We start from the raw sequence: 24,333 nt of genomic DNA, 5'->3' as shown, positions 1-24,333 counted from the left end.
TTGAACCACAGTGACAGAGTAGTTTCTGTTTGTTTAGAGGCAAAACATTGACATACTGTGGTGGATTTATTTTATTTGTACCAGGCAGGTCAATTAAGAACAAATTATTATTATCTTGTGAACTGTTTGTTTTGTACTTTTTTTTTCTCTGTTGTGACTAATTTAAAAAAATAATTATCTGATGTATTCGTCTAGGTTTGAACTGGAATCAGAAACGGAAAGCTTCTCCGTCTACAAAAACAACATGCATGTCAGGTAATATACCACTAGATGGCGCAAATGTCTATAAAACAATGTCTACCAATGCTTTGATTGAACATCACGTCATACTGTATGCACACACACACCACTGAGACTAAATGGCTGGGGTTTAGCGTTTTCCCTGACCAGCTCACATTACCAGTACAAACTCCAGGGACCTAATTGATCAACCGTGCGTACATTTCTTACTAAATTATGGCATAGGAGGAAATTCTAGGATTTGTGTGCGCCACAAATGATTGGGATTTATCAAACTGTCGCACGCAACATACGCATGTTTCATTGATAAATCAGATCCATATTATATTTGGGTGCTGGTGAATGAGCGCTACAACCCCGCCTGGAAAACGCCCTCCATTCATTCACATTTTATGGAAATAAAAAAAAACTCATTTGCTGTATGATTTGGAAATGTTGGAAAGTGCAATAGAGGTGTGGGCAGAATGTTTTAATCTTTTGCAGTGACTTTTCAAACAAATAATGCATGCCGCCTAATCGCCAATAGCGAGTGGCAAACACTGGCTGCGTATTCTGCATGATTGATTGGCTTTTCAAACATTTTAAAAGTAAATGCTACAGCTCACACTATGCAAAATACTAATGGTTGTTCAATATTTAGTTTGTCAATAGATGAGTGTGTTTCTATCTCCTATCTTGGTATAGGCTCTGAGATGAAATAGGCTATGATGTCGCGCTCCTATCTCAGTCACAGAAATATTGCAACCTACTATACAGTCTAGGCTACCGGTGAATTTACTTTCGAGCATGCTTGGCTATTGAATGAGTGATGGATAAATGGTAGCCTAATATTTGTTGTGTAACGGGAATAAAACAGTCATGTCAGAAAATATGATTATGATTTAGGCCCATATAATAAAAGTCAAACAAACCCATTGCTGCTATGCGATCTCCTTACCAACGGCAAAAACATCTGTTTCATCATTAGCCTACCATTTTTATAATTTATGTTTCCTCAAACACCTAAATGTCCCCCAAAAGAACAACGTTTGCTTGTAATACAATTCTTCAACCACTAGAGGGTGTGCGTACACATGGTCTAGAATTTGCGTGGAGATATGCACACTTTCCTGTCAAGTTAAAATTGGATAAAAACCAACCTTTGCGGAAAAGCACCACATGCAATGATGGTCTTCTTTGTGCTTCTGCACCTTTGATAAATGTGGCTGCTGGTCAGAAGGTTAACCATGCACCAGTGGATGGCTAGGCTAATGCATCTCTCCTGGGTGCTGGGAGGATAGCGCTGATGCAGCATACTGCTTTGGGTCAGTGTCTGTGGTCCAACCCCAGTGTCACTATGTGGTCTGGCCTGGAGAATAGGAGCCCTTCCCTGGTCCTATCCCCCTCCCCATGGGGAGTCCCCAGGCTGCTCTGATGGAGCGCCCTATTGATCCGGACCATTTATATTTCATTGAGTCATTAAAATACTAAATAATTCATACTTAAGTAATTAACACTGGGTTTTTATGAGAGAAGGGTTGGGGCGAGTGTAGTTCAAATATGCTGACTTTGTTTTGATAGCCACCAGCAGCCACACCTTCTTCAGTTGTTTACATTATTTTCACAACCGTATTCAAACACAACATGCACTGGGGTTGCACTCCTGCATTTCTCCATGTAATCACCTTTGGCATTTCCTGCCAAAGACAGCATCTGAATCAACCCATTACTACGAAAACATGGAAACACATACCGTACATCATGTAAATTCTCAACAGTGGACAGACCTACTCCATCTGTCCTAGCCCTCTGACTCACAGCCCTGTTTGGCATGCTTAGTTGAGTATGGAGACATCCAAAAAAGGCTGTGTTAGATGGACAGCAGGAATGAAGGAGAGGAGGAGAAAAAAGCAGTAGGATTTATAAAGCCAAGGCCATTAAGTTCCTTGACGTGTATCTCACTCCTGGCTGCCATGCGTCCAGAGCACAGCAGGGAATTGGTTGCCAGCTCCAATTAGATTATATGCTACAATAGTGGATCAGGACCGGGCCCAGCATATTAAAAAAAAACCTGATGCCTGCTCAGTGTCATCGATTGTACAGTAGCTCTTGGGGAAGGCAATGCTGGTTTGGGAGGGGTGGTGTGGCACACTGATGTTATATCTAATATAGATTCCACACACACGCACATGCCCATGTTGTTGCCTTTCCATTGGCTGCAGGGAAGGATTGTAATTTGTAGAGGGGTTATTTTTGCAGTGGTAAAACATCCTCTGGCTGGCTGTGGATCGAAGTGCCTCCACAGACCAGACCAGCAGAGCCTGTTATATCTACACTAGGAGTAGTATGTCTCTTGGTGACTGTTGATATACTCCGAATGGTTTCCAAGGAATTCAGCCGTATACAAACAAAGGATTAGCTAATGCTTTCAGAATGTTGACACTCTCTTAATAATAATGATAATATGCCATTTAGCAGACGCTTTCTAGCGCCATTACAACAGTCAACAGATCTGTAGGGTGCAGTTCTATTACAATAGTCAACAGATCTGTAGGGTGCAGTTCTATTACAACAGTCAACAGATCTGTAGGATGCAGTTCTATTACAACAGTCAAAAGATCTGTATGGTGCAGTTCTATTACAACAGTCAACAGATCTGTAGGGTGCAGTTCTATTACAACCGTCAACAGATCTGTAGGGTGCAGTTCTATTACAACAGTCAAAAGATCTGTAGGGTGCAGTTCTATTACAACAGTCAACAGATCTGTAGGGTGCAGTTCTATTACAACAGTCAACAGATCTGTAGGGTGCAGTTCTATTACAACAGTCAACAGATCTGTAGGGTGCAGTTCTATTACAATAGTCAACAGATCTGTAGGGTGCAGTTCTATTACAACAGTCAACAGATCTGTAGGGTGCAGTTCTATTACAACAGTCAACAGATCTGTAGGGTGCAGTTCTATTACAACAGTCAACAGATATGTAGGGTGCAGTTCTATTACAACCGTCAACAGATCTGTAGGGTGCAGTTCTATTACAACAGTCAAAAGATCTGTAGGGTGCAGTTCTATTACAACAGTCAACAGATCTGTAGGGTGCAGTTCTATTACAACAGTCAACAGATCTGTAGGGTGCAGTTCTATTACAACAGTCAACAGATCTGTAGGGTGCAGTTCTATTACAATAGTCAACAGATCTGTAGGGTGCAGTTCTATTACAATAGTCAACAGATCTGTAGGGTGCAGTTCTATTACAACAGTCAACAGATCTGTAGGGTGCAGTTCTATTACAACAGTCAACAGATCTGTAGGGTGCAGTTCTATTACAACAGTTATAGAGAGACCAAGGCCAAGCGACTAAACTACAAGGAACACCATCAATGAGTATGAATTGTGTTTGGTTGCATTTCCAAGATCCATATCACTTATTTCTTGATGGAAATCAAGACCCATGCTGTTCTGCTGATGTAGTGGGATCTGACTGAGAACCACCACCAGGAGGGAGGGAGTAGTAATGACCGTTCCTGCCGGAGGTAGGCAGTCTGTCTAGTGTGTCCACCTGCCTATCGAGCCATATCACTCAGGAGAGGGGCGCCGAATTGTGGAAGCCAGGAGTCAGGGGTTGGAGCCTCACTGAAGTAACCCTAGAGCCCTGGCAGCCCTGTACGATCCAACATGGCTTCCCTGTTTGCTCTGTCTGTGTCGATTAGGGCAGAGACTGCTGAAAGTGAATTGCTCTTCTCAAGGCTCCTCTACAGACTCTCTGTTCAGCGGAAAGGTCTTAGCAGCAAAGCTCTGCCTAATCTCTCACTTTGTCTGGCTGGGTGTAACTTGTCATCTCTGTAACTCCCCACAGCGCTCGCCTCTCTCTCTGTGTTGGACTATTAATTTGAGCGGGGATATGCATCTCTGAGGTACTGCCTCCATCTACAATCCCATTGATACCATAGCCTTATATATGATACCTATACATTACTTCTCTGTCCTTATCTGACTGGTGTAGAAGGAATCAGAGCTTTGCGTTGGTGCCAAAGTTATGGATTTAAGGGCAAGAGGACTGTTGACATTGGACAGGGGTGGCATTGAATGACATTTGATGGGCTTCTGGTTGCCATTGGGAATTGCATAGGACCGAGATTCCCATGAGGGAAATAGCCAGGACTAACTCTAGGGACAACTCTGGATAATAATGTCTGACCCTAACATTGCTCTGCCTGGGGCTATAAAACACATAGTCAATCCCAAGGACACAGCCTTTTTAGTTTAGATTCCACTGCTGATCACCATCCTTCCTCCTCAGCCAGGCAGACAGGCCTTACGTAAGCAGCCCTGGAGGACAGTTGAGATGACGAGGTGATGCCTGTCAGTGTGTATTAAGGCAGCTCTCTAAGTGGGGAGAGTAGGGATAGTACTCTGCTCTGCTGTACTGCTTGGTGGAGATAGCTACTGTAGTGTATTAATCACTGGAGCTGTGTTTGGAGTGAGACGACAGTACGACACACTCCCACTCCTCAGGTAGAGGCAAATTAATTGCATTTCAAAAGATGAGGAAACACACCGCAAGGTCAGTCAACGGAAGACTGCAGTCCTCACAGAGCTGGATGAAATGAAGATTAGAGCCGAGCGGGTGTGGAGGGAGATGCTATAATTATGTTCACTCATGTTTGAAAGTGAATATTTTGGGAGGAAAACATTGAGAGAGGAATGTCAAAAAATAGAAGTCTAAATCACTCAGCCTGAATAGCAAGTAGTGTGAGAACAACCTTTATTTTGTTTCTCAGGTCTTAGGAGTGAAAGTCCTCGATCTTCCACAAAGTTGTTTTTCCCTCCCTAAAACTACAAGGGAAGTAACAGATGCTTTTCTGCGGGGCGATTTAGTGTTCTGTCACCCCAAAAGTTTTTAAAACCATGCACCTGCACAGTTTTAGAGTGTAACAGGGTTGTACTGCCCACTTGCTACCATACATGACTGCTTCACCAGGGCTGTGGTTGTATATGACTCTTGGGTTTGGAACGTACTGTACAGCATAGGCCAGTATATGCCTATAAATAAGCAACCACACTATTTACCTGTACAACCTTCAAGGCTCAGTCCCCTCCCGTCACCCCAGCCCCCTGGATAAGGTCATTGACATGAATGTGACATAAGCTCTGTTAATTAGCCGCAGTCATTCTTGATTCTGAAAGGGTAATGTTTCACAGCCACATCCCCTCTCTCCACTCCCTACCCCTACCCCTGTCTCTGCCAAACCCAACACTCTGACATTTAAACAAGCTGCTTGATATTTTGCCAAAGACAGAAAAAGGGAACACTCGCTTTAACTGGCTCACAACAGTGATCACAATCCATTTGACTTGAATAGTCCCTGTTGAAGTGTTTTCCGAGGGACGTTCCGCCAGCACAAAGGCTCTCTATATGCGATAGGTTACAGTCTTCATTAATGCTGAGATCCTCCATTAAGAAAAAAAATGCACTTGTCTTTTCCTGCTAGCAGTGACTTTGCTGATAACAACTTTGTCGAGGGAAAATGTACTTACTACGACTATGATATGTTGTTGTCTCACCTAGCTATCTTAAGATGAATACACCAATGTAAGTCGCTCTGGATAAGAGCGTCTGCTAAATGACTAAAATGTAAGAATATCTTAATTAATGCTGTGATCCTCCATTAAGAAAGCTATTAGTATGGTCAGGAGGGGGTACAATGAAAGAGAATACTACCTCTATTCTTAAGAGCTGTGGGTGAATTGTATTGTAAATCAAGATGTATTGTAGGCCTACTGTTAAAACAGGAATTAAACTATTACAGCCTACAATTAAGTGCACAAAACCCCATTCCTGTCCATACCCCAAAAATCTCAATCAAATCAAAGTGTATTTATTTACACAGATTAGCAGATGTTAAAGCAGGTGCAGCGAAATGCTTGTTTCTAGCTCCAACAGTGAAGTAAGTGTAACAGTACAATACTAATATCTAATGATAATACTAATACACAAATAATCCCTTAGAAAAATAGATAGGAAGAAACAAGAGATTAAGAAATATCAGAACCCTCCCCTCCCTCTCCTCCCCGTGCGCTGACTCGTGATGTGGATGGACTGACAGGCGCTCTCGGGGCAGGGATGTTCAGCCACCGTTAACTAAAACTGGAGCTCGTATCGCTCCTGGACAGAACTAGCTAAAAAGCCCAATATTTGCCCACTGAATGTCAAACATGAGTTGGCTAAAAGCTGCAAGAGGCAGAGATGGAAGAGCGAAAGAGGGAGACAAGGGAGAAATGGAGTGGACCTGCATAGAGAGAGGACATATAGCGTGAACATGGTTGAGGAATATATACAGTGTGTTCGGAAAGTATTCAGACCCCTTCCCTTTTCCCACATTTTGTTACGTTACAGCCTTATTCTAAAAATGATATATACAAAAAAATGTCTCATCAATCTACACACAATATCCCATAACGACAAAGCACAAACAGGTTTCTAGAAATTTTTGCAAATGTACAAAAAATAAAAAACAGAAATACCTTATTTATATAAGTATTCAGACCCTTTGCTATGAGACTTGAAACTGAGCTCAGGTGCATCCTGTTTCCATTGATCATCCTTGAGATGTTTCTACAACTTGATTATAGTCCACCTGTGGTAAATTAAATTGATTGGACATAATTTGGAAAGGCACATACCTGTCTATATAAGGTCCCAGCGTTGACAGTGCATGTCAGAGCAAAAACCAACTCATGAGATTGAAGGAATTGTCCGTACAGCTCCGAGACAGGATTGTGTCGAGGCAAAGATCTGGGGAAGGGTACCAAAACATTTCTGCAGCATTAAAGGTTCCCAAGAACACAGTGGCCTCCATCATTCTAAAATGGAAGAAGTTTGGAACCACCAAGACTAGAACTGGCCCCTCGGCCAAACTGAGCAATCGGGGGAGAAGGGCCTTGGTCAGGGAGGTGACCAAGAACCCGATGGTCAATCTGACAGAGCTCCAGAGTTCCTCTGTGGAGATGTGAGAACCTTCCACAAGGACAATCATCTCTGCAGCACTCCACCAATCAGGCCTTTATGGTAGAGTGGCCAGACGAAAGCCACTCCTCAGTAAAAGGCACATGACAGCCCACTTGGAGTTTGCCAAAAGGCACATAAAGGACTCTCAGACCATGAGAAACAAGATTCTCTGGTCTGATGAAACCAAGATTGAAGTCTTTGGCCTGAATACCAAGCATCACGTCTGGAGGAAAGCTGGCACCATCCCTACGGCGAAGCATGGTGGTGGCAGCATCATGCTGTGGGGATGTTTTTCAGCGGCAGGGACTGGGAGACTAGTCAGAATCGAGGGAAAGATGAATGGAGCAAAGTAAAGAGAGATCCTTGATGAAAACCTGCTCCAGAGCGCTCAGGACCTCAGACTGGGGCAAAGGTTCACTTTCCAACAGGACAACGACCCTAATCACACAATCAAGACAATGCAGGAGTGTCTTTGGGACAAGTCTCTGAATGTCCTTGAGTGGCCCAGCCAGAGCCCGGACTTGAACCCGATAGAACATCTCTGGAGAGACATGAAAAAAGCTGTGCAGCGACGCTCCCCATCCAACATGACAGAGCTTGAGTTGTGCAGAGAAGAATGGGAGAAAGTCCCCAAATACAGGTGTGCCAAGCTAGCGTCATACCCAAGAAGACTCAAGGCTGTAATCGCTGCCAAAGGTGCTTCAACAAAGTACTGAGTAAAGGGTCTGAATATTTATGTAAATGTGATATTTCCGTTTTTTTTTATTTTATACATTTGCAACAATGTCTAAAAACCTGTTTTTGCTTTGTCATTATGGGGTATTGTGTGTAGATTGATAAGGGGAAAAAACAATTTAATCCATTTTAGAATAAGGCTTTAACGTAACAAAATGTGGAAAAAGTCCAGGGGTCTGAATACTTTCCCAATGCACTGTACTTAGGTAACTGAGTAGGTGAGGTAATAAAATAGCTATTAGGAGCTCGAAGACAGAGAGAGTGTTTGAGAGATGGAGAGGAGAGCGGCATGGGAGGGAGAGAGGTAAAGTGAGAGAGAGGAGAGAAATGAGGTAGAGTGGACCTGAGATATTCTTGTTCTGTGTCACTGAGTGACTTATTTCCCTCAAGACTAAATTCCAGGTTCCCAAATTTGGCTTCAAGACAATTTCTTCTTTAAAAAATGTGATGTTTGAATCAGACATAAAAAATTGCCATGTTAGTATAATTGTAATCCATACTATTAGTCTATCTATTGGGCTATCCACAACATCATCAATAAAGCATAAAACCAATACAATTGATTGATAACAATTGGGTATTGTTAAAATGTTTACTTATGTGTAACAATTTGGCTTGTTAGATACAGCATAACAGGTCACATTGAGAGGTAGAGCTGCTCTAAGGATAGTTCTCCACAAGACAGGCCCAAATCCTCCAGGAAACCAGTTAAAGCAGGTCTAACTCACCTCAGTGTGGACAGCCAGGCCTGTTGAAGACTTCATCACTAGAGGTAAATGGCAGCCTGTCATCTTCTGTGATTTATGTACACCAAATGCCTATAGATCACATTCCCTGGGGCCAGAATAGCTAGTTCCCTGACACAGGAGGTTTGAAAATGTAATCCAGAGCGGCTGTGGAGTCATTTGTTGTGAGGGTGATGGTGGTGATGTGACAGAAATGCAGTGTCATTTCACGCAAATTGACCCCAACCTCTAGCGGCAGAAACAACTGGTGACCCGGTGGTGACCTATAGGAGTGGGGTCAGTTGCCTGCTCATGCAATGCACTGCATGGGGTCAGATATATACTAGCAGGTGGAACAGCGTTAGATGTATGGGGTGTTCAGAATAGTACAGTGGTGAGATAAGGATGTATATATTATGTAATTACATACTTTCCAGAAGATTATCTGAGCTCCATTTCTAGAGCACAGTAAACCTGATATAGCCGTTGTCATCTAGCCACAAGGAATACTCCATGAACTTTATTGCAATGGCTGCAAAAAAAGTATTTTGCATATGCCGTAGCTTAGCTCTAGCCTACCGTACAGTGCACCATAACACAGTATACTGTAGGACACAGTTTGCTCTGGAACAAAAGCCCACCCAAAGTATATGCACAGATTGAACACAGTCCTAGGCATGTGTTGACATCATCAGTATCAGCGTAATGGAAGCAGTGTTGTAATTCTCTTATCAGCCTTCCCCAGAGCACGGCTCAAGCCAACAGCGGCAAACAAAGGCATCTGACTAAAAACCCCAGTGCAGTGCAACGCCGGGGCATAAATCTCCCTCCATTGCCTCTCTCTCCTCTCTCTCTCTCTCCTCTCTCTCCTCTCTCTCTCCTCTCCTCTCCCTGACTGTTCGAGAAATATATTTTAAGACGGATCCCTCACAGCTCTAATACTGTCTCCCCCAACATCACCACGGGTGATTTTCAGTGCGTTTGGAGTATCAAATCAACCCACTTCCTCTCCTCTGCCCTCCTCAGCCCCTTCTCTCCCTCTCCTCTGCCCTCCTCAGCTCCTTCTCTCCCTCTCCTCTGCCCTCCTAAGCTCCTTCTCTCCCTCTCCTCTGCCCTCCTCAGCTCCTTCTCTCCCTCTCCTCTGCCCTCCTCAGCTCCTTCTCTCCCTCTCCTCTGCCCTCCTCAGCTCCTTCTCTCCCTCTCCTCTGCCCTCATCAGCTCCTTCTCTCCCTCTCCTCTGCCCTCCTCAGCTCCTTCTTTCCCTCTCCTCTGCCCTCCTCAGCTCCTTCTCTCCCTCTCCTCTGCCCTCCTCAGCTCCTTCTCTCCCTCTCCTCTGCCCTCTCCTCAGCCCCTTCTCTCCCTCTCCTCTGCCCTCCTCAGCTCCTTCTCTCCCTCTCCTCTGCCCTCCTCAGCTCCTTCTCTCCCTCTCCTCTGCCCTCCTCAGCTCCTTCTCTCCCTCTTCTCTGCCCTCCTCAGCCCCTTCTCTCCCTCTCCTCTGCCCTCCTCAGCTCCTTCTCTCCCTCTCCTCTGCCCTCCTCAGCTCCTTCTCTCCCTCTCCTCAGCCCCTTCTCTCCCTCTCCTCAGCCCCTTCTCTCCCTCTCCTCAGCCCCTTCTCTCCCTCTTCTCTGCCCTCTCCTCTCCCTCTTCTCTGCCCTCTCCTCAGCTCATTCTCTCCCTCTCCTCAGCCCTCCTCTCCCTCTCATCAGCCCCTTCTCTCCCTCTCCTCTGCCCTCTCCTCAGCCCCTTCTCTCCCTCTCCTCAGCCCTCTTCTTTCCCTTTTATCAGCCCCTTCTCTCCCTCTCCTCAGCCCTCTGCTCAGCCCTCCTCAGCCAAGCTCTGCTCCATGCTATTCTGTCCATCAGATGTACTGTATATATGTGCTCTGTGTACAGAGCTGTGTAGGTGTTGTCCTGGGGATGGGAAATAGATTTTGAATTGATTGCCGTGGTGAATAAGCACTGTGGGGTGGAGGGGGTTAACACTGGCACTCCAAGGGCAATAGGAACACACACACACACATGCATGTAAGCGCGCACGCACACACACTAGGAATTAGAATGCCTTTTATGCCTTCATGGAAACCAGATAAGACCATGACACTTTAATATGTTTACGGCGGTGGGGCTTTCATTTTAACATATGATTCCCTTAACTGAACTGACATGTCATGGAATCTTATGATGGTTAGTGGGTGGAGGTCAGGGAAGGGCTTTACATCAACACTTGGATAACTGTCACTCCCTGGAATACCATCTGTTCATCCCTTCAGCAAGGACAGGCAGCGCTCCAAGGGCACTCACTCGTGGACATACCTTAATAAACAGACCAATCTTTTGGGTCATGATTGACAGTGCATTTTCCTGACACAATGGAACAAAAAACCTAGCATGACCCTTGAGTATGGGTAAAAAAAGGCTTTGAGGGATAACACTATGGCTTGGAAGGGACACGTGACAGTGACATGAGTGAATACATGAGCGAGTGTATATAATGTAGTGTTTAATGGTTCTGATTGAGTCTCTCCTCTACACAGGGACAGAGAGAGGAGAAGGAGAGAGGCGTTGCTCTGAAAGGTCAGAGGGCGTGCAGCCAGGCAGCACAGGTCATGGACACAGCAGGAACACCACCCAGTGACATTTACAAGCACAGGAACAAAGGCTGTAGGCTGCTGAGTAAGCACTCCATGTCACCTCCTACTTATTGACTTTATACTATAAGGCTCACTATAGTTTCTCCTGGGTCATTAACTGGTTATACAGATGTGATACTATAGCAGCGTAGCGTGAATAGACAGAAGTATGTTATAAATTATGTATAATAGACTTTAAAACGTTTACCACAGACATTACATTGTTCCACTTTTATCCCTTCCCCCTCTCAGCTCACCATCTGTATTTGGTTTGTTAGGAATACCCCCATTGGTGGTGGCTGGCCAGAGTCCAACCAAAAATAGGCCTAAATCATAGACATACAAGTTAGTGGCTGTCTGAATAACACACTATAGAGCATCATCCACAGTCCCTCTCTCTAACACGGCTCTGGGTTATATCATCAGAATCCCAGCATCACAGTATTTTCATGCGCCTGGGTTCTGGGACCTCGGCGTCTTTGTTGGTTAAATGGGAGCAGCTGTCTACTAGTCCTGTGGGTAGGGAATGTGTGAACGCCTCTGTTTGGACTTGATGAATAAGTGATAATACAGTAGGAACCTGCAGAGCCAAAGACGCACTTGAGGGATTTCACTAACCTGCAGACACATTACTAAATGTTCTCTCTCATTCTTCAACTGCGTCACCATTTTGTATCACCAAACAGACTGTGAAAGGATAACGTTGGAGATGCGTGTGACTATTGACAAAGATGACAGGTTGACGGTGTATCATTTTCAACTAGTTAGGGGTGTTGTATTGTGCCAGGTAACCAACGGTCCTGTTGTCCTGTAGTGACATGCATTTGTCCAGGCCCCTAGGCTGTGGGTTAACTGAGGAATTGTGGTCTATTTTATGAACACATCCAGTCATTGGCCTCATGGCATTATTCAGGCCCACAGTAACCTCTCTTACCCCTGGCTTACGGAGTGTGGGCAGATCCCATTGATCCCGAGTCTCCACATCTCTGTATCTCTGCTCAGATAGTCAGGATGGAAGAACAATCCCCCTAGTTATGACCTCTCTCTCTGTTTCAATGAATACTAATAAGGAACCAGGTCTATCAAACTTACGAGGGACCATAACTATTCAGATGCGCATGACAACAGGAACCTCATCACCACTGCTACCTTCAAGTACTAGGCTAATAACACTCCCACAATGCTTATCTGGTCCACACTGTTGGCCTGGGATGTTAGGCTTTTCCCTGGTCTCCCCTGAAGAAAGTCTTATTATTGTTTGTGGAAACAGTGACCCAGCATGCTGAGGGTTCATTTGGGGAATTGTGAAACACAGGGGTAGGCTCATGTATCACAAACAAACATTGATATTGGGTATCAAGACAGAGCTAAAAAAATGTACACTTCACTTCCTCTCCAGCAAAACTATTAGTATTACTCCTTCTGACAGGTGTGATACCTGTCAGAGGTTTTAGAGTTTAATGTGTCAAATCAGAGGGCCTGTTGTCTGGACCTATGGCAGTCTCTATGGGGTTGCCACAGGGTTCAATTCTTGGGCCGACTCTTTTCTCTGTGTATATCAATGATGTCGCTCTTGCTGCTGGTGACTCTCAGATCCACCTCTACGCAGACGACACCATTTTGTATACATCTGGCCCTTCATTGGACACTGTGTTAACAAACCTCCAAACGAGCTTCAGTGCCATACAACACTCCTTCTGTAGCCTCCAACTGCTCTTAAACACTAGTAAAACTAAATGCATGCTCTTCAATCGAACGCTGCTGGCACCCGCCCACCCGACTAGAATCACTACTCTCGACGGGTCTGACCTAGAGTATGTGGACAACTACAAATACCTAGGTGTCTGGTTAGACTGTAAAAACTCCTTCCCGACTCACATTAAGCATCTCCAATCCAAAGTTAAATCTAGAATCGGCTACCTATTTCACAACAAAGCCTCCTTCACTCATGCTGCCAAACATGCCCTCGTAAAACTGACTATCCTACCGATCCTTGACTTCGGCGATGTCATTTACAAAATAGCCTCCAACACTCTACTCAGCAAATTGGATGTAGTCTATCACAGTGCCATCCGTTTTGTCACCAAAGCCCCATATACTACCCACCACTGTGACCTGTACGCTTTTGTTGGTCCTCACTACATATTCGTCGCCAAACCCACTGGCTCCAGGCCATCTATAAATCACTGCTAGGCAAATCTCCGCCTTATCTTAGCTCATTGGTCACCATAGCAACACCCACCCGTAGTATGCGCTCCAGCAGGTATATCTCACTGGTCATCCCCAAAGCCAACACCTCCTTTGGCCGCCATTCTTTCCAGTTCTCTGCTGCCAGTGACTGGAATGAACTGCAAAAATCTCTGAAGCTGGAGACTCTTATCTCCCTCACTAACTTTAAGCATCAGTTGTCAGAGCACCTTACCGATCACTGCACCTGTACACAGCCCTTCTGAAATTAGCCCACTCAACCACCTCATCCCCAAATTGTTATTTATTTTGCTAATTTGCACCCCAGTATCTCTATTTGCACATCATCTCTTGCACATCTATCATTCCAGTGTTAATACTAATTGTAATTATTTTGCACTATGGCCTATTTATTGCCTTACCTCCATAACTTGCTACATTTGCACACACTGTATATATATTTTCTGTGGTGTTTTTGACTTTGTTTTGTTTTACCCCATATGTAACTCTGTGTTGTTGTTTTTATCGCACTGCTTTACTTTACAGTGGGGAAAAAAAGTATTTAGTCAGCCACCAATTGTGCAAGTTCTCCCACTTAAAAAGATGAGAGAGGCCTGTAATTTTCATCATAGGTACACGTCAACTATGAAAGACAAAATGAGAAAACAAATTCCAGAAAATCACATTGTAGGATTTTTAATGAATTTATTTGCAAATGATGATGGAAAATAAGTATTTGGTCAATAACAAAAGTTTCTCAATATTTTGTTATATACCCTTTGTTGGCAATGACACAGGTCAAACGTTTTCTGTAAGTCTTCACAAGGTTTTCACACACTGTTGCTGGTATTTTGGCCCATTCCTCAATGCAGATCTCCTCTAGAGCAGTGATGTTTTGGGGCTGTCGCTGGACAACACGGACTTTCAACTCCCTCCAAAGATTTTCTATGGGGTTGAGATCTGGAGACTGGCTAGGCCACTGCAGGACCTTGAAATGCTTCTTACGAAGCCACTCCTTCGTTGCCCGGGCGGTGTGTTTGGGATCATTGTCATGCTGAAAGACCCAGCCCCGTTTCATCTTCAATGCCCTTGCTGATGGAAGGAGGTTTTCACTCAAAATCTCACGATACATGGCCCCATTCATTCTTTCCTTTACACGGATCAGTCGTCCTGGTCCCTTTGCAGAAAAACAGCCCCAAAGCATGATGTTTCCACCCCCATGCTTCACAGTAGGTATGGTGTTCTTTGGATGCAACTCAGCATTCTTTGTCCTCCAAATATGACGAGTTGAGTTTTTACCAAAAATTTATATTTTGGTTTCATCTGACCATATGACATTATCCCAATCCTCTTCTGGATCATCCAAATGCACTCTAGCAAACTTCAGATGGGCCTGGACATGTACTGGCTTAAGCAGGGGGACACGTCTGGCACTGCAGGATTTGAGTCCCTGGCGGCGTAGTGTGTTACTGATGGTAGGCTTTGTTACTTTGGTCCCAGCTCTCTGCAGGTCATTCACTAGGTCCCCCCGTGTGGTTATGGGATTTTTGCTCACCGTTCTTGTGATCATTTTGACCCCACGGGGTGAGATCTTGCGTGGAGCCCCTGATCGAGGGAGATTATCAGTGGTCTTGTATGTCTTCCATTTCCTAATAATTGCTCCCACAGTTGATTTCTTCAAACCAAGCTGCTTACCTATTGCAGATTCAGTCTTCCCAGCCTGGTGCAGGTCTACAATTTTGTTTCTGGTGTCCTTTGACAGCTCTTTGGTCTTGGCCATAGTGGAGTTTGGAGTGTGACTGTTTGAGGTTGTGGACAGGTGTCTTTTATACTGATAACAAGTTCAAACAGGTACCATTAATACAGGTAACGAGTGGAGGACAGAGGAGCCTCTTAAAGAAGAAGTTACAGGTCTGTGAGAGCCAGAAATCTTGCTTGTTTGTAGGTGACCAAATACTTATTTTCCACCATAATTTGCAAATAAATTCATAAAAAATCCTACAATGTGATTTTTAGGATTTTTTTTTCTCAATTTGTCTGTCATAGTTGACGTGTACCTATGATGAAAATTACAGGCCTCTCTCATCTTTTTAAGTGGGAGAACTTGCACAATTGGTGGCTGACTAAATACTTTTTTTCCCCACTGTATCTTGGCCAGGTCGCAGTTGTAAATGAGAACCTGTTCTCAACTGGCTTACCTGGTTAAATAAAGGTTAAATAAAAAATAAAAAAATTAAGTATGCAACTTCTCATGGCCTTTGAGTCAGGGAGCAGAGAGCAGTTACTCAGTGGACTTACCTCATCACAACCTGTGCTGTGCGTCATGCGACTGAACGGGTGGCCTGCTTTTCAGCCTCCTGATGGCCTGTGACCAACAACAACAAAAAACATTTATGTCAGGAAGTAATATCTTGCCTGGCATTTTGCAAGTAGGAAAAGGATAGAGAAAAATGACCCAAACCCTATCACAAACCATCCTCAAACAGAAGGCTATGCCTATAAGCAACAAAAGGTGGCTAAAATAATGTTTTTTAAAGGTATTTCCACACAGTATTTTCTGAACGTATTTGCCTTTTGTCTAGACTGCTCTTTATTGGTTGGAGTGCTTTACATTTTACATTTTAGTCATTTAGCAGACGCTCTTATCCAGAGCGACTTACAGCTTTCAAGGTTTATTTTCAGTGTTTAATGTTTTTTGTGTTATTTTAGATGTCAACTAAAAACAATGTAATGATGAAAGAATGATGTGTGGGAAAATACATACATAACTAAATTCCATGATTTAAATGTTGCAGGGTCTATATTGGCCAGTTAGTCCTATTCTTCCCGCCTAGAGGCAGAAGGGAATCTCAGGTCGACATCGGCAGCTACAGTCGGTAGTACTTTAAATAACTTGACAGACTAGAGGATGAGCAAAGAAAGCTGAAAAGGTGTCCAGTTTCCTTTTTTTTTTTTTTTTTAAACCTGCCAGGCCAGGTGATGTGACACAACGCATGCAGGGGTCGATCTAGGACCATACTTTGTAGTTCTACGTCTTGATACAAGCTAGAGGGGGACAAGTTATTTACAAGGCAATTTTACGAGGTTAGTTTATCAAAAGGTTCGGGATTTTGCGTCTGGAGCTTTCGATTTGATTAACACACATTGATCGTCTGTCTAGGAGGACTGAATGCACATTTAACAGGTGTTAAATGAGGTGTCAACGCTGACCATAACTGTTTCTATAATTCACTCTCAGCATAAGGTAAGGACACAGTTTCTGCATGATGACTGTTCTGATCTAATTCAGTAGCAAGACAAAACACTCCCACTTTATAACAAAATGTCACTTAAATTACGTAGGACTAATTACATGATAATTATTTTGTCAGGTAGCCTACGTCGTGATTACAGCTATAGGCGATTAAGGCTCCCTTTTTTGCAAAATGTTTTATAAACCCCAATGAGATCATCATAAAGTGAGGTGCTGTTGAGTTGTTTGCAAATCTTAAACATTAAAAACAAGCAACATAGTCTAATAAACTACATTTATACACTATCAGTGCATGCACTGTTTGTTATGAAATCAAACATTTCAAATTGTAGACAGCTACATTACCATGGCTTTTGGCATTGTGATAGCCTACTGAAGTTTTTGCGCGGCGTTATTGGCCCAGTGACAGGAATGTAAGGGTTGACGACCGTGTACATACACCAGCCATAACGAACATTAATTTCCATAATCCCGTTAGTTCATCCGCTGTCATACGAATATATATTGTGGATGTATAAACTCGTGATGAGGGCTTCAGCGCTAGAGCGTTTTGTTGCCTGGTGTCTTTGTACGGACGAGTCCCCGTTCACATTTGTGTTGCGTAAAATAGGTGCTTCCCTAAATTGTGCGTGTAGGCCTATTTGCCCACTATTTTTTATTGATTATGATTGTTCATTTTTTCGTTGCACCTGTTGATAAATGATTGATCAAATTAATCAACGACCAACTAGACAACTAAAGGTAATTATAACTTCACAGGACGCAAGCATGTTAATGCGAATAACGGTGCAGACAATTATAATAATGCTTGCACTGGCATCTCTCCTTCACAGTATTTCCCCCAGATATTGACATGTACACGCATTATTGGCTAATGTTTGCCTTGCACTGCGTATCTGTCAGCGCAGCAAAACTTAAAGGTTTTTAAAGCACCAATTTTGAAAAGGAATAACCTATTGAAGCAATATCTTACAAGCAGACTTTCCTATTTATCCGTTAACATCTGGAACTTTGGGTGAATGTTTACGCATTCACTTCAGACATATTCTGTAGGCAAGTGCTCTGACATTCACCCAACAGTTTCTGCCTCACCATCTCGCGTATCCAGGTGAGTTATTTCGTTTAGTGTCTTGAGACTTGCTCCAGTTTCCGTGGACTCCTACTTATGGCTATATGCTTGCTTGGACTACTTTTGACTAGACATCTAATACTGTAAGTTATCAGATGAATTGGCTGGTCTGTGACATAATGTATGTCAACGATATTTTACATAAAGAGCGTCTTTTGCGGGCTGTTGATTCGGTAATTGGCACGTGTGCGTAAAGGTCTAGCCCAAATAACACCCTATGTCGCCAAAGCTTATTTAATTTCTTAATCACTGAATTGTTTCTAATTTTACAGATGATTCCAATAGCATATGGCTAACCATAATATCATGTAATGTATTTATATCGTGAAAGTTGGTTAGGCTATATGTAGGCAAAAAAAACAACGCGCTTATTTTGGCTATTGGTTTCCTTCAGACTGTTTTATAAGTCAACTCTAGCATACAACAAGCAAACAATTGAATAGATGGTGCTTGTCAATGCTGCGTAATCTGCTACCCCGCGGCTCTTCTTGATTCTACAGTAGGCTACTTGACGCCTCGGGCTGGTCAACACCGCTACTCCAACGCGCGCGTTTAGTGCAAGCGGACTTTAAACAATTGATTTTCATTCCCTAAATGCATGGCTTTTACAAAACGCATAGAGCTAAACTTAACATAATCGACTGTGCATATGTGTTAGGGATGGAATACAGCGCTCACTTTGTGGATCCTGTTGATCTGTGTGCTATTTGCCGGCGTATGAGATGCCTTGGAAGAGCTCATGTTGAATAGAATAGTCACTATAGGCTTCAAGAAAGCCAGGTTACGTCGGTTGTGGTTGGCATTTGCGGATACCACATGTGTAGACGGTTGCTCCTTAGAGGTAATCTTAATTTGATGCCCTTTCCGTTTTTCTCTGACGTCGACTGACACGCGCTTTGAAGCCCTGCTCTTATTTTCGTAGTTTTCTGGTCAGTTCCTTTGTCACATCCGACGAGGTGGTTATTTTTGCATGCAGCATAGCGGTATTCATGTTGGAAGCGTTTTTCTTTATCAATGTGCATTGATGTAGCAGAAAACGTGGACGAGATAAGGTAAGAAAATATAGTATTTAAATGATTCAAACGCTTTTGTGATGTAATGGTTCATGTAGACAACCGCGTTTCTTTACCAATTTTCCACATGCGCTTTTGTGAACTCAATTGTGTAGGCTATGTGAGTAGAATGTATCAATAACTGGATACATCCATTGATAGCCTGCGCCATACAATGAATCATAATAGCCTCACAGGTTTGCTTTATTTTGTAGTCCTCTCTTGATACAACTTGTTTCATCAAAATTGAATCTTAAAGACTAATTGCACTGTTTTCTAATTGTCTAACAGAACCCTTATCTCAGCACCTGGTACCTTTGGAAAGGATTTCATTGAAGAAACTGTCTGCAAGCGATTGAAAGTATTTCCATTCTTGTCTAAATCGGGAATTACACGTCCAAACTGGGATCTATGAGCGGAAAAGTGGCGAAGCCAAAAGAAGATAAGGATGCTTCCAAGGGTAAGAAGCGATCCTTGCAACGCACAGATTGCTGCCCCTAAATCACTGGTTTAAAGCGACCGTGCGCTCATTCATCTCCCACACATCCTCTGCTCGCCCTTTGAGATTTCTGAAAACAATAGTAGGTCAGCTACTGAATGGCGCGTCATAACAACGGAGATGTGTCTAGCTGGTCTCGTTTCAGACCCGACCTGTAGCCATCTACATTTAGAAAATGTTATAACCTACTTATAACCTATACTATTTATTGGTTTCATTATTTAAACAAAAATATCTGCAAATAGTAATCAATTCATACAAAACTAAATACAATAAAAATCAAACAGAGTAGTGCATATAAATGAGCATTGGTAAACCTACATGAAGAATGGTCGTGCTGTCGCTTTAACGTGATGGCAGTGAACAACAATGTCACTGGCATCCTGTTGAAATGTCCCCCTGTTGTTCTTGCTTGCACCTTTTACGCGGGTTTGCATTTGCCAAGCGCTCAACATCACATCCTAATCATACACAGGGGTGTTCCATGCCAAGTGATGACGTGAGCACACCATTTGTTTTGGTACCTCGTGCGCTAATGACTTATTGCATAAAAATGTGCCTCTTCTGCATGTCTCTAGAAAAGCATCGCTTCGTGTCGGGATGTAAACTGGTGAACCATTGCCATGGAGACAAAGGGGAGGCAGGGTTGCCAGAGAAACCTCTGAGAGATAAATCTGTGCGCGCACTACATCGAGGTTGTGTGCGACAGTTTTCCCGCTGGCACGCACAGGCTTTTATCCCTTTGTTTTGATTGCGTATTTTGTCAATTGAGGCAATCGATGGCAAGGCAACCCATCAAAACAGAATCTATCCAACAGCTGGAAACTGACAAAGAGGCAGTCAATGTGGAGTCATATCCAATTACAAAATAATTTATTCAGGATTAATCTGATTTATATTAGTAGGCTATGTTGAAAATATCAATAGCCTATGATTCCATTGAAAGGAATGTTCGTTTTGATTATCTGCGTATTAAAATTGTATTGTGATTAAAGTAAATATTCTATTTGAATTATAACCACTACCTTCCCTGGTTGTCATGTTTCCAACTTAATTTGGTAAATACTGGGCTATTCGCCCTAAACATATATACGTTTCAATCTGTTGACCGCATATATTGTTGTCTAATAGACTATATTCCAAACATGTTAATCTGTGAAATTTCTCCAGCTCCAGAGCGTGGATATTTTTGTTTGTCCTCAAATTATTTTGTTCCTTTTTCTATTCTGAGCATTGCTTTATTATTTGCCGGGTAAATTGGACTTGCAGCCTAATGCAGTTGACTTGTGCATGCTTTCACTCATTGAGATGTTTTCACCTCAAGTTACCATTGCAATTCCCAGACCCCTAGGTCTGTGTTGAATCCCATTTTTCATCAGAGGTGGTTAGATTAATTCAGGTTTTTATCAATTTTATTTTAGTTGAGCCTCAGACACTAGCCAGCACTTACAGAGGATGAGTGAACGATCCACTAGGCACATAGCACAATGTATTAGAGATGTCAATAGTTGTCCATATGACCATCACTTTTTATTAACTGTCTTTGGAGTTAAGCTTTAGATCAATTCCACTGCTCTTTTTAAGAACAATATGGGATTGAGGGAAGGGATTTAAACCCTGGAAATAATGGAATGAAGTTCCAGGCTTAGATTAAGCCCTACGCTTGCGTAACAGTGGGACAAAATGTTAGCACATCTCACCAAAAGCTCTGACTCTTTGTGTTTTTTAAGGGTCTCGATTCAATCCGTAGTGCTGAAGTTCCGCGTTATAGCGCGATTGAAATGTAAAAGTAATTTACGATTGAGCCCACATATGCAACGTTTACCGTGAATGCAGTCTCTGCGAATGCGGGAACATTGCATTTAAATTTAAATCGCGCGGATCTTCAGCGCTACGGATTAAATCGAGCCCCAAAGCTCTCTGTTCCAATTAAAGGGAGCAGGGTAAGACGCCCCTTGTGAGTGACAGGACGGTAACAGAATAGAGGGATAAGAAGAAATGCTATCTATTCTCCGTGCGTTGGCTCACTCAGTGAAAGGACATGCTTCACTGCTTCAAATGATAGGAGCACATCCTGTTCTAGTACATGTGATTACAGACGGCAGAGAGCGAACAGTCTTAGGCAGGGATACAGCAGCCCTCTATTATCAAGGCAGGCAAATTATTTTGTGTTAGCCTCCACACGCCCTGGTGAGCCTGAATTTTCCAGACAAAGTGGTGCGTCAAAGCCCCATGACATAGCCACTATATCCCGGCCTCAACCATAGCATCCCAGAGCCTGGGAAATCAATGACCTTTCTTGACCCTCTTTTCTGGTCTTCTGACAAAGTCTCTTGGGATTGTATGTGTTGTGTTGTGGGTTTGGGAATAACGTAACACAGCAAAAAGCCCAAGTTCCAAGTGATAATGGACAATGAAGTTGTATTCATCTCTATAATGCACTCATCAAAAGTGTAACATAGTACTTTCTCTCTCCCAGGCTTCTTTGGGGCCTGCATTTTTATAGACTCAGACCTCTTGGGTTGTGTCTGTCAGAGTCAGACATTGGATTCATGCCTGCCTCTGGAACGGCCTAACCATGCCGAGCAGAAGGCATAAGTCTTGCATATTTGCCGCCATATTAATTCAGCTGGCCAGCAACATTGGCCAATCAATAAATATCCAGAGGAGTGGGAGTTTGGAGTCACTGCTTTATGAATCACAAAGGAGTCAGCTCTTCCCTGCGTTACTGTGACACCTGCGCTAATCTCTGGCTAAACAACACGCTGCCTACAGTATCATTACCGTCTTTTGATCTAGTAGCTGGCTAGCTCTCTCGGAAGCCCACTTTAAATAGGATGGGATCGATTTCAGCAAAGAAAATGGAGGAGATTAGAATAGTGCCTAAAGTGGCTTGTCGTCTTTTACACCAAATCACCATGATGTGGTTATGTTATTAACTCAACGCTGCTGTTGGGTGATGTCATGGAGCTAAACCACCAACCAGTCGCTGGGAAGTGATCCTTTAGTACAGTATACGTACAGTATAGCATTTAATCAAAATACTAAAATACATAGACTTGATCTTACAGTCACCTCCTAAGTTATTGGCACTGTTTATAAAGATGAGCAAAAAAGGCTGTAAAATAAATAATACAAATACTGAGCTGTATGCTAAAAAATTGTAATAAAAAAAATCTAAATTCAATCTGCATTAAACATTCTACTTGTTTAAATTAATCTCAGTTTAAAGGAAAACTCATATGATGCTGCGTTTTGCATCATATGATGCGTCATATGTTGCATCATATGAGGATGATTTCTATATTTAAAAAGTTGCATATCTTAAACTTGATTGCTGACAAGCAAAACATTTTGGGACTATGTCAACAATGGACTAATGAAACAAATACTGTCGTGGATAATTATCACTATACTTGTCAAAAATCAAAAGTTCTTCCAGAGTTTTTGTAGAATGAAAATATACTTTTATTACACGAAGCAACGAAAGCCGAGATGGTCTGCAGAACATCTGTTTTCCCTGACTCGGAGCTCTCCTTTTATACAGACACAATGCATAGTCATGCTTAAACAAACTACACAGTTACTCCATTATATGTACAGTGGGGAAAAAAAGTATTTAGTCAGCCACCAATTGTGCAAGTTCTCCCACTTAAAAATATGAGAGAGGCCTGTAATTTTCATCATAGGTACACGTCAACTATGACAGACAAATTGCGGAAAAAAATTCCAGAAAATCACATTGTAGTATTTTTAATGAATTTATTTGCAAATTATGGTGGAAAATAAGTATTTGGTCACCTACAAACAAGCAAGATTTCTGGCTCTCACAGACCTGTAACTTTTTCTTTAAGAGGCTCCTCTGTCCTCCACTCGATACCTGTATTAATGGCACCTGTTTGAACTTGTTATCAGTATAAATGACACCTGTCCACAACCTCAAACAGTCACACTCCAAACTCCACTATGGCCAAGACCAAAGACCTGTCAATTTACACCAGAAACAAAATTGTAGACCTGCACCAGGCTGGGAAGACTGAATCTGCAATAGGTAAGCAGCTTGGTTTGAAGAAATCAACTGTGGGAGCAATTATTAGGAAATGGAAGACATACAAGACCACTGATAATCTCCCTCGATCTGGGGCTCCACGCAAGATCTCACCCCGTGGGGTCAAGATGATCACAAGAACGGTGAGCAAAAATCCCAGAACCACACGGGGGGACCTAGTGAATGACCTGCAGAGAGCTGGGACCAAAGTAACAAAGCCTACCATCAGTAACACACTACGCCGCCAGGGACTCAAATCCTGCAGAGCCAGACATGTCCCCCTGCTTAAGCCAGTACATGTCCAGGCCCGTCTGAAGTTTGCTAGAGTGCATTTGGATGATCCAGAAGAGGATTGGGAGAATGTCATATGGTCAGATGAAACCAAAATATAACTTTTTGGTAAAAACTCAACTCGTCGTGTTTGGAGGACAAAGAATGCTGAGTTGCATCCAAAGAACACCATACCTACTGTGAAGCATGGGGGTGGAAACATCATGCTTTGGGGCTGTTTTTCTGCAAAGGGACCAGGACGACTGATCCGTGTAAAGGAAAGAATGAATGGGGCCATGTAACGTGAGATTTTGAGTGAAAACCTCCTTCCATCAGCAAGGGCATTGAAGATGAAACGTGGCTGGGTCTTTCAGCATGACAATGATCCCAAACACACCACCTGGGCAACGAAGGAGTGGCTTCGTAAGAAGCATTTCAAGGTCCTGGAGTGGCCTAGCCAGTCTCCAGATCTCAACCCATAGAAAATCTTTGGAGGGAGTTGAAAGTCCGTGTTGCCCAGCGACAGCCCCAAAACATCACTGCTCTAGAGGAGATCTGCATGGAGGAATGGGCCAAAAT

General features: G+C 43.1%; 1 protein-coding gene across 1 annotated transcript in view; it reads left to right on the top strand.

The window, feature by feature from the left end:
* Window positions 1-24,333, top strand: part of LOC311105349 (fibroblast growth factor 13) — a 175,126-nt gene that overhangs the window by 357 nt on the left and 150,436 nt on the right. The window contains exons 2-4 of the mRNA XM_084147473.1: window positions 196-255; window positions 16,664-16,747; window positions 19,229-19,397. Coding sequence (XP_084003599.1) covers window positions 19,349-19,397 — 49 coding nt within the window. The 5' untranslated portion in view covers window positions 196-255; window positions 16,664-16,747; window positions 19,229-19,348. The remainder of the gene's footprint in view (window positions 1-195; window positions 256-16,663; window positions 16,748-19,228; window positions 19,398-24,333) is intronic.

This window comes from Coregonus lavaretus (genome assembly GCF_964263955.1).
Source record: "Coregonus lavaretus genome assembly, chromosome: 29".
Classification (NCBI taxonomy): Eukaryota; Metazoa; Chordata; class Actinopteri; order Salmoniformes; family Salmonidae; genus Coregonus; species Coregonus lavaretus.
Note: the sequence above shows the minus strand (reverse complement) of the source record. Positions and strands in the feature narration are given on the sequence as shown.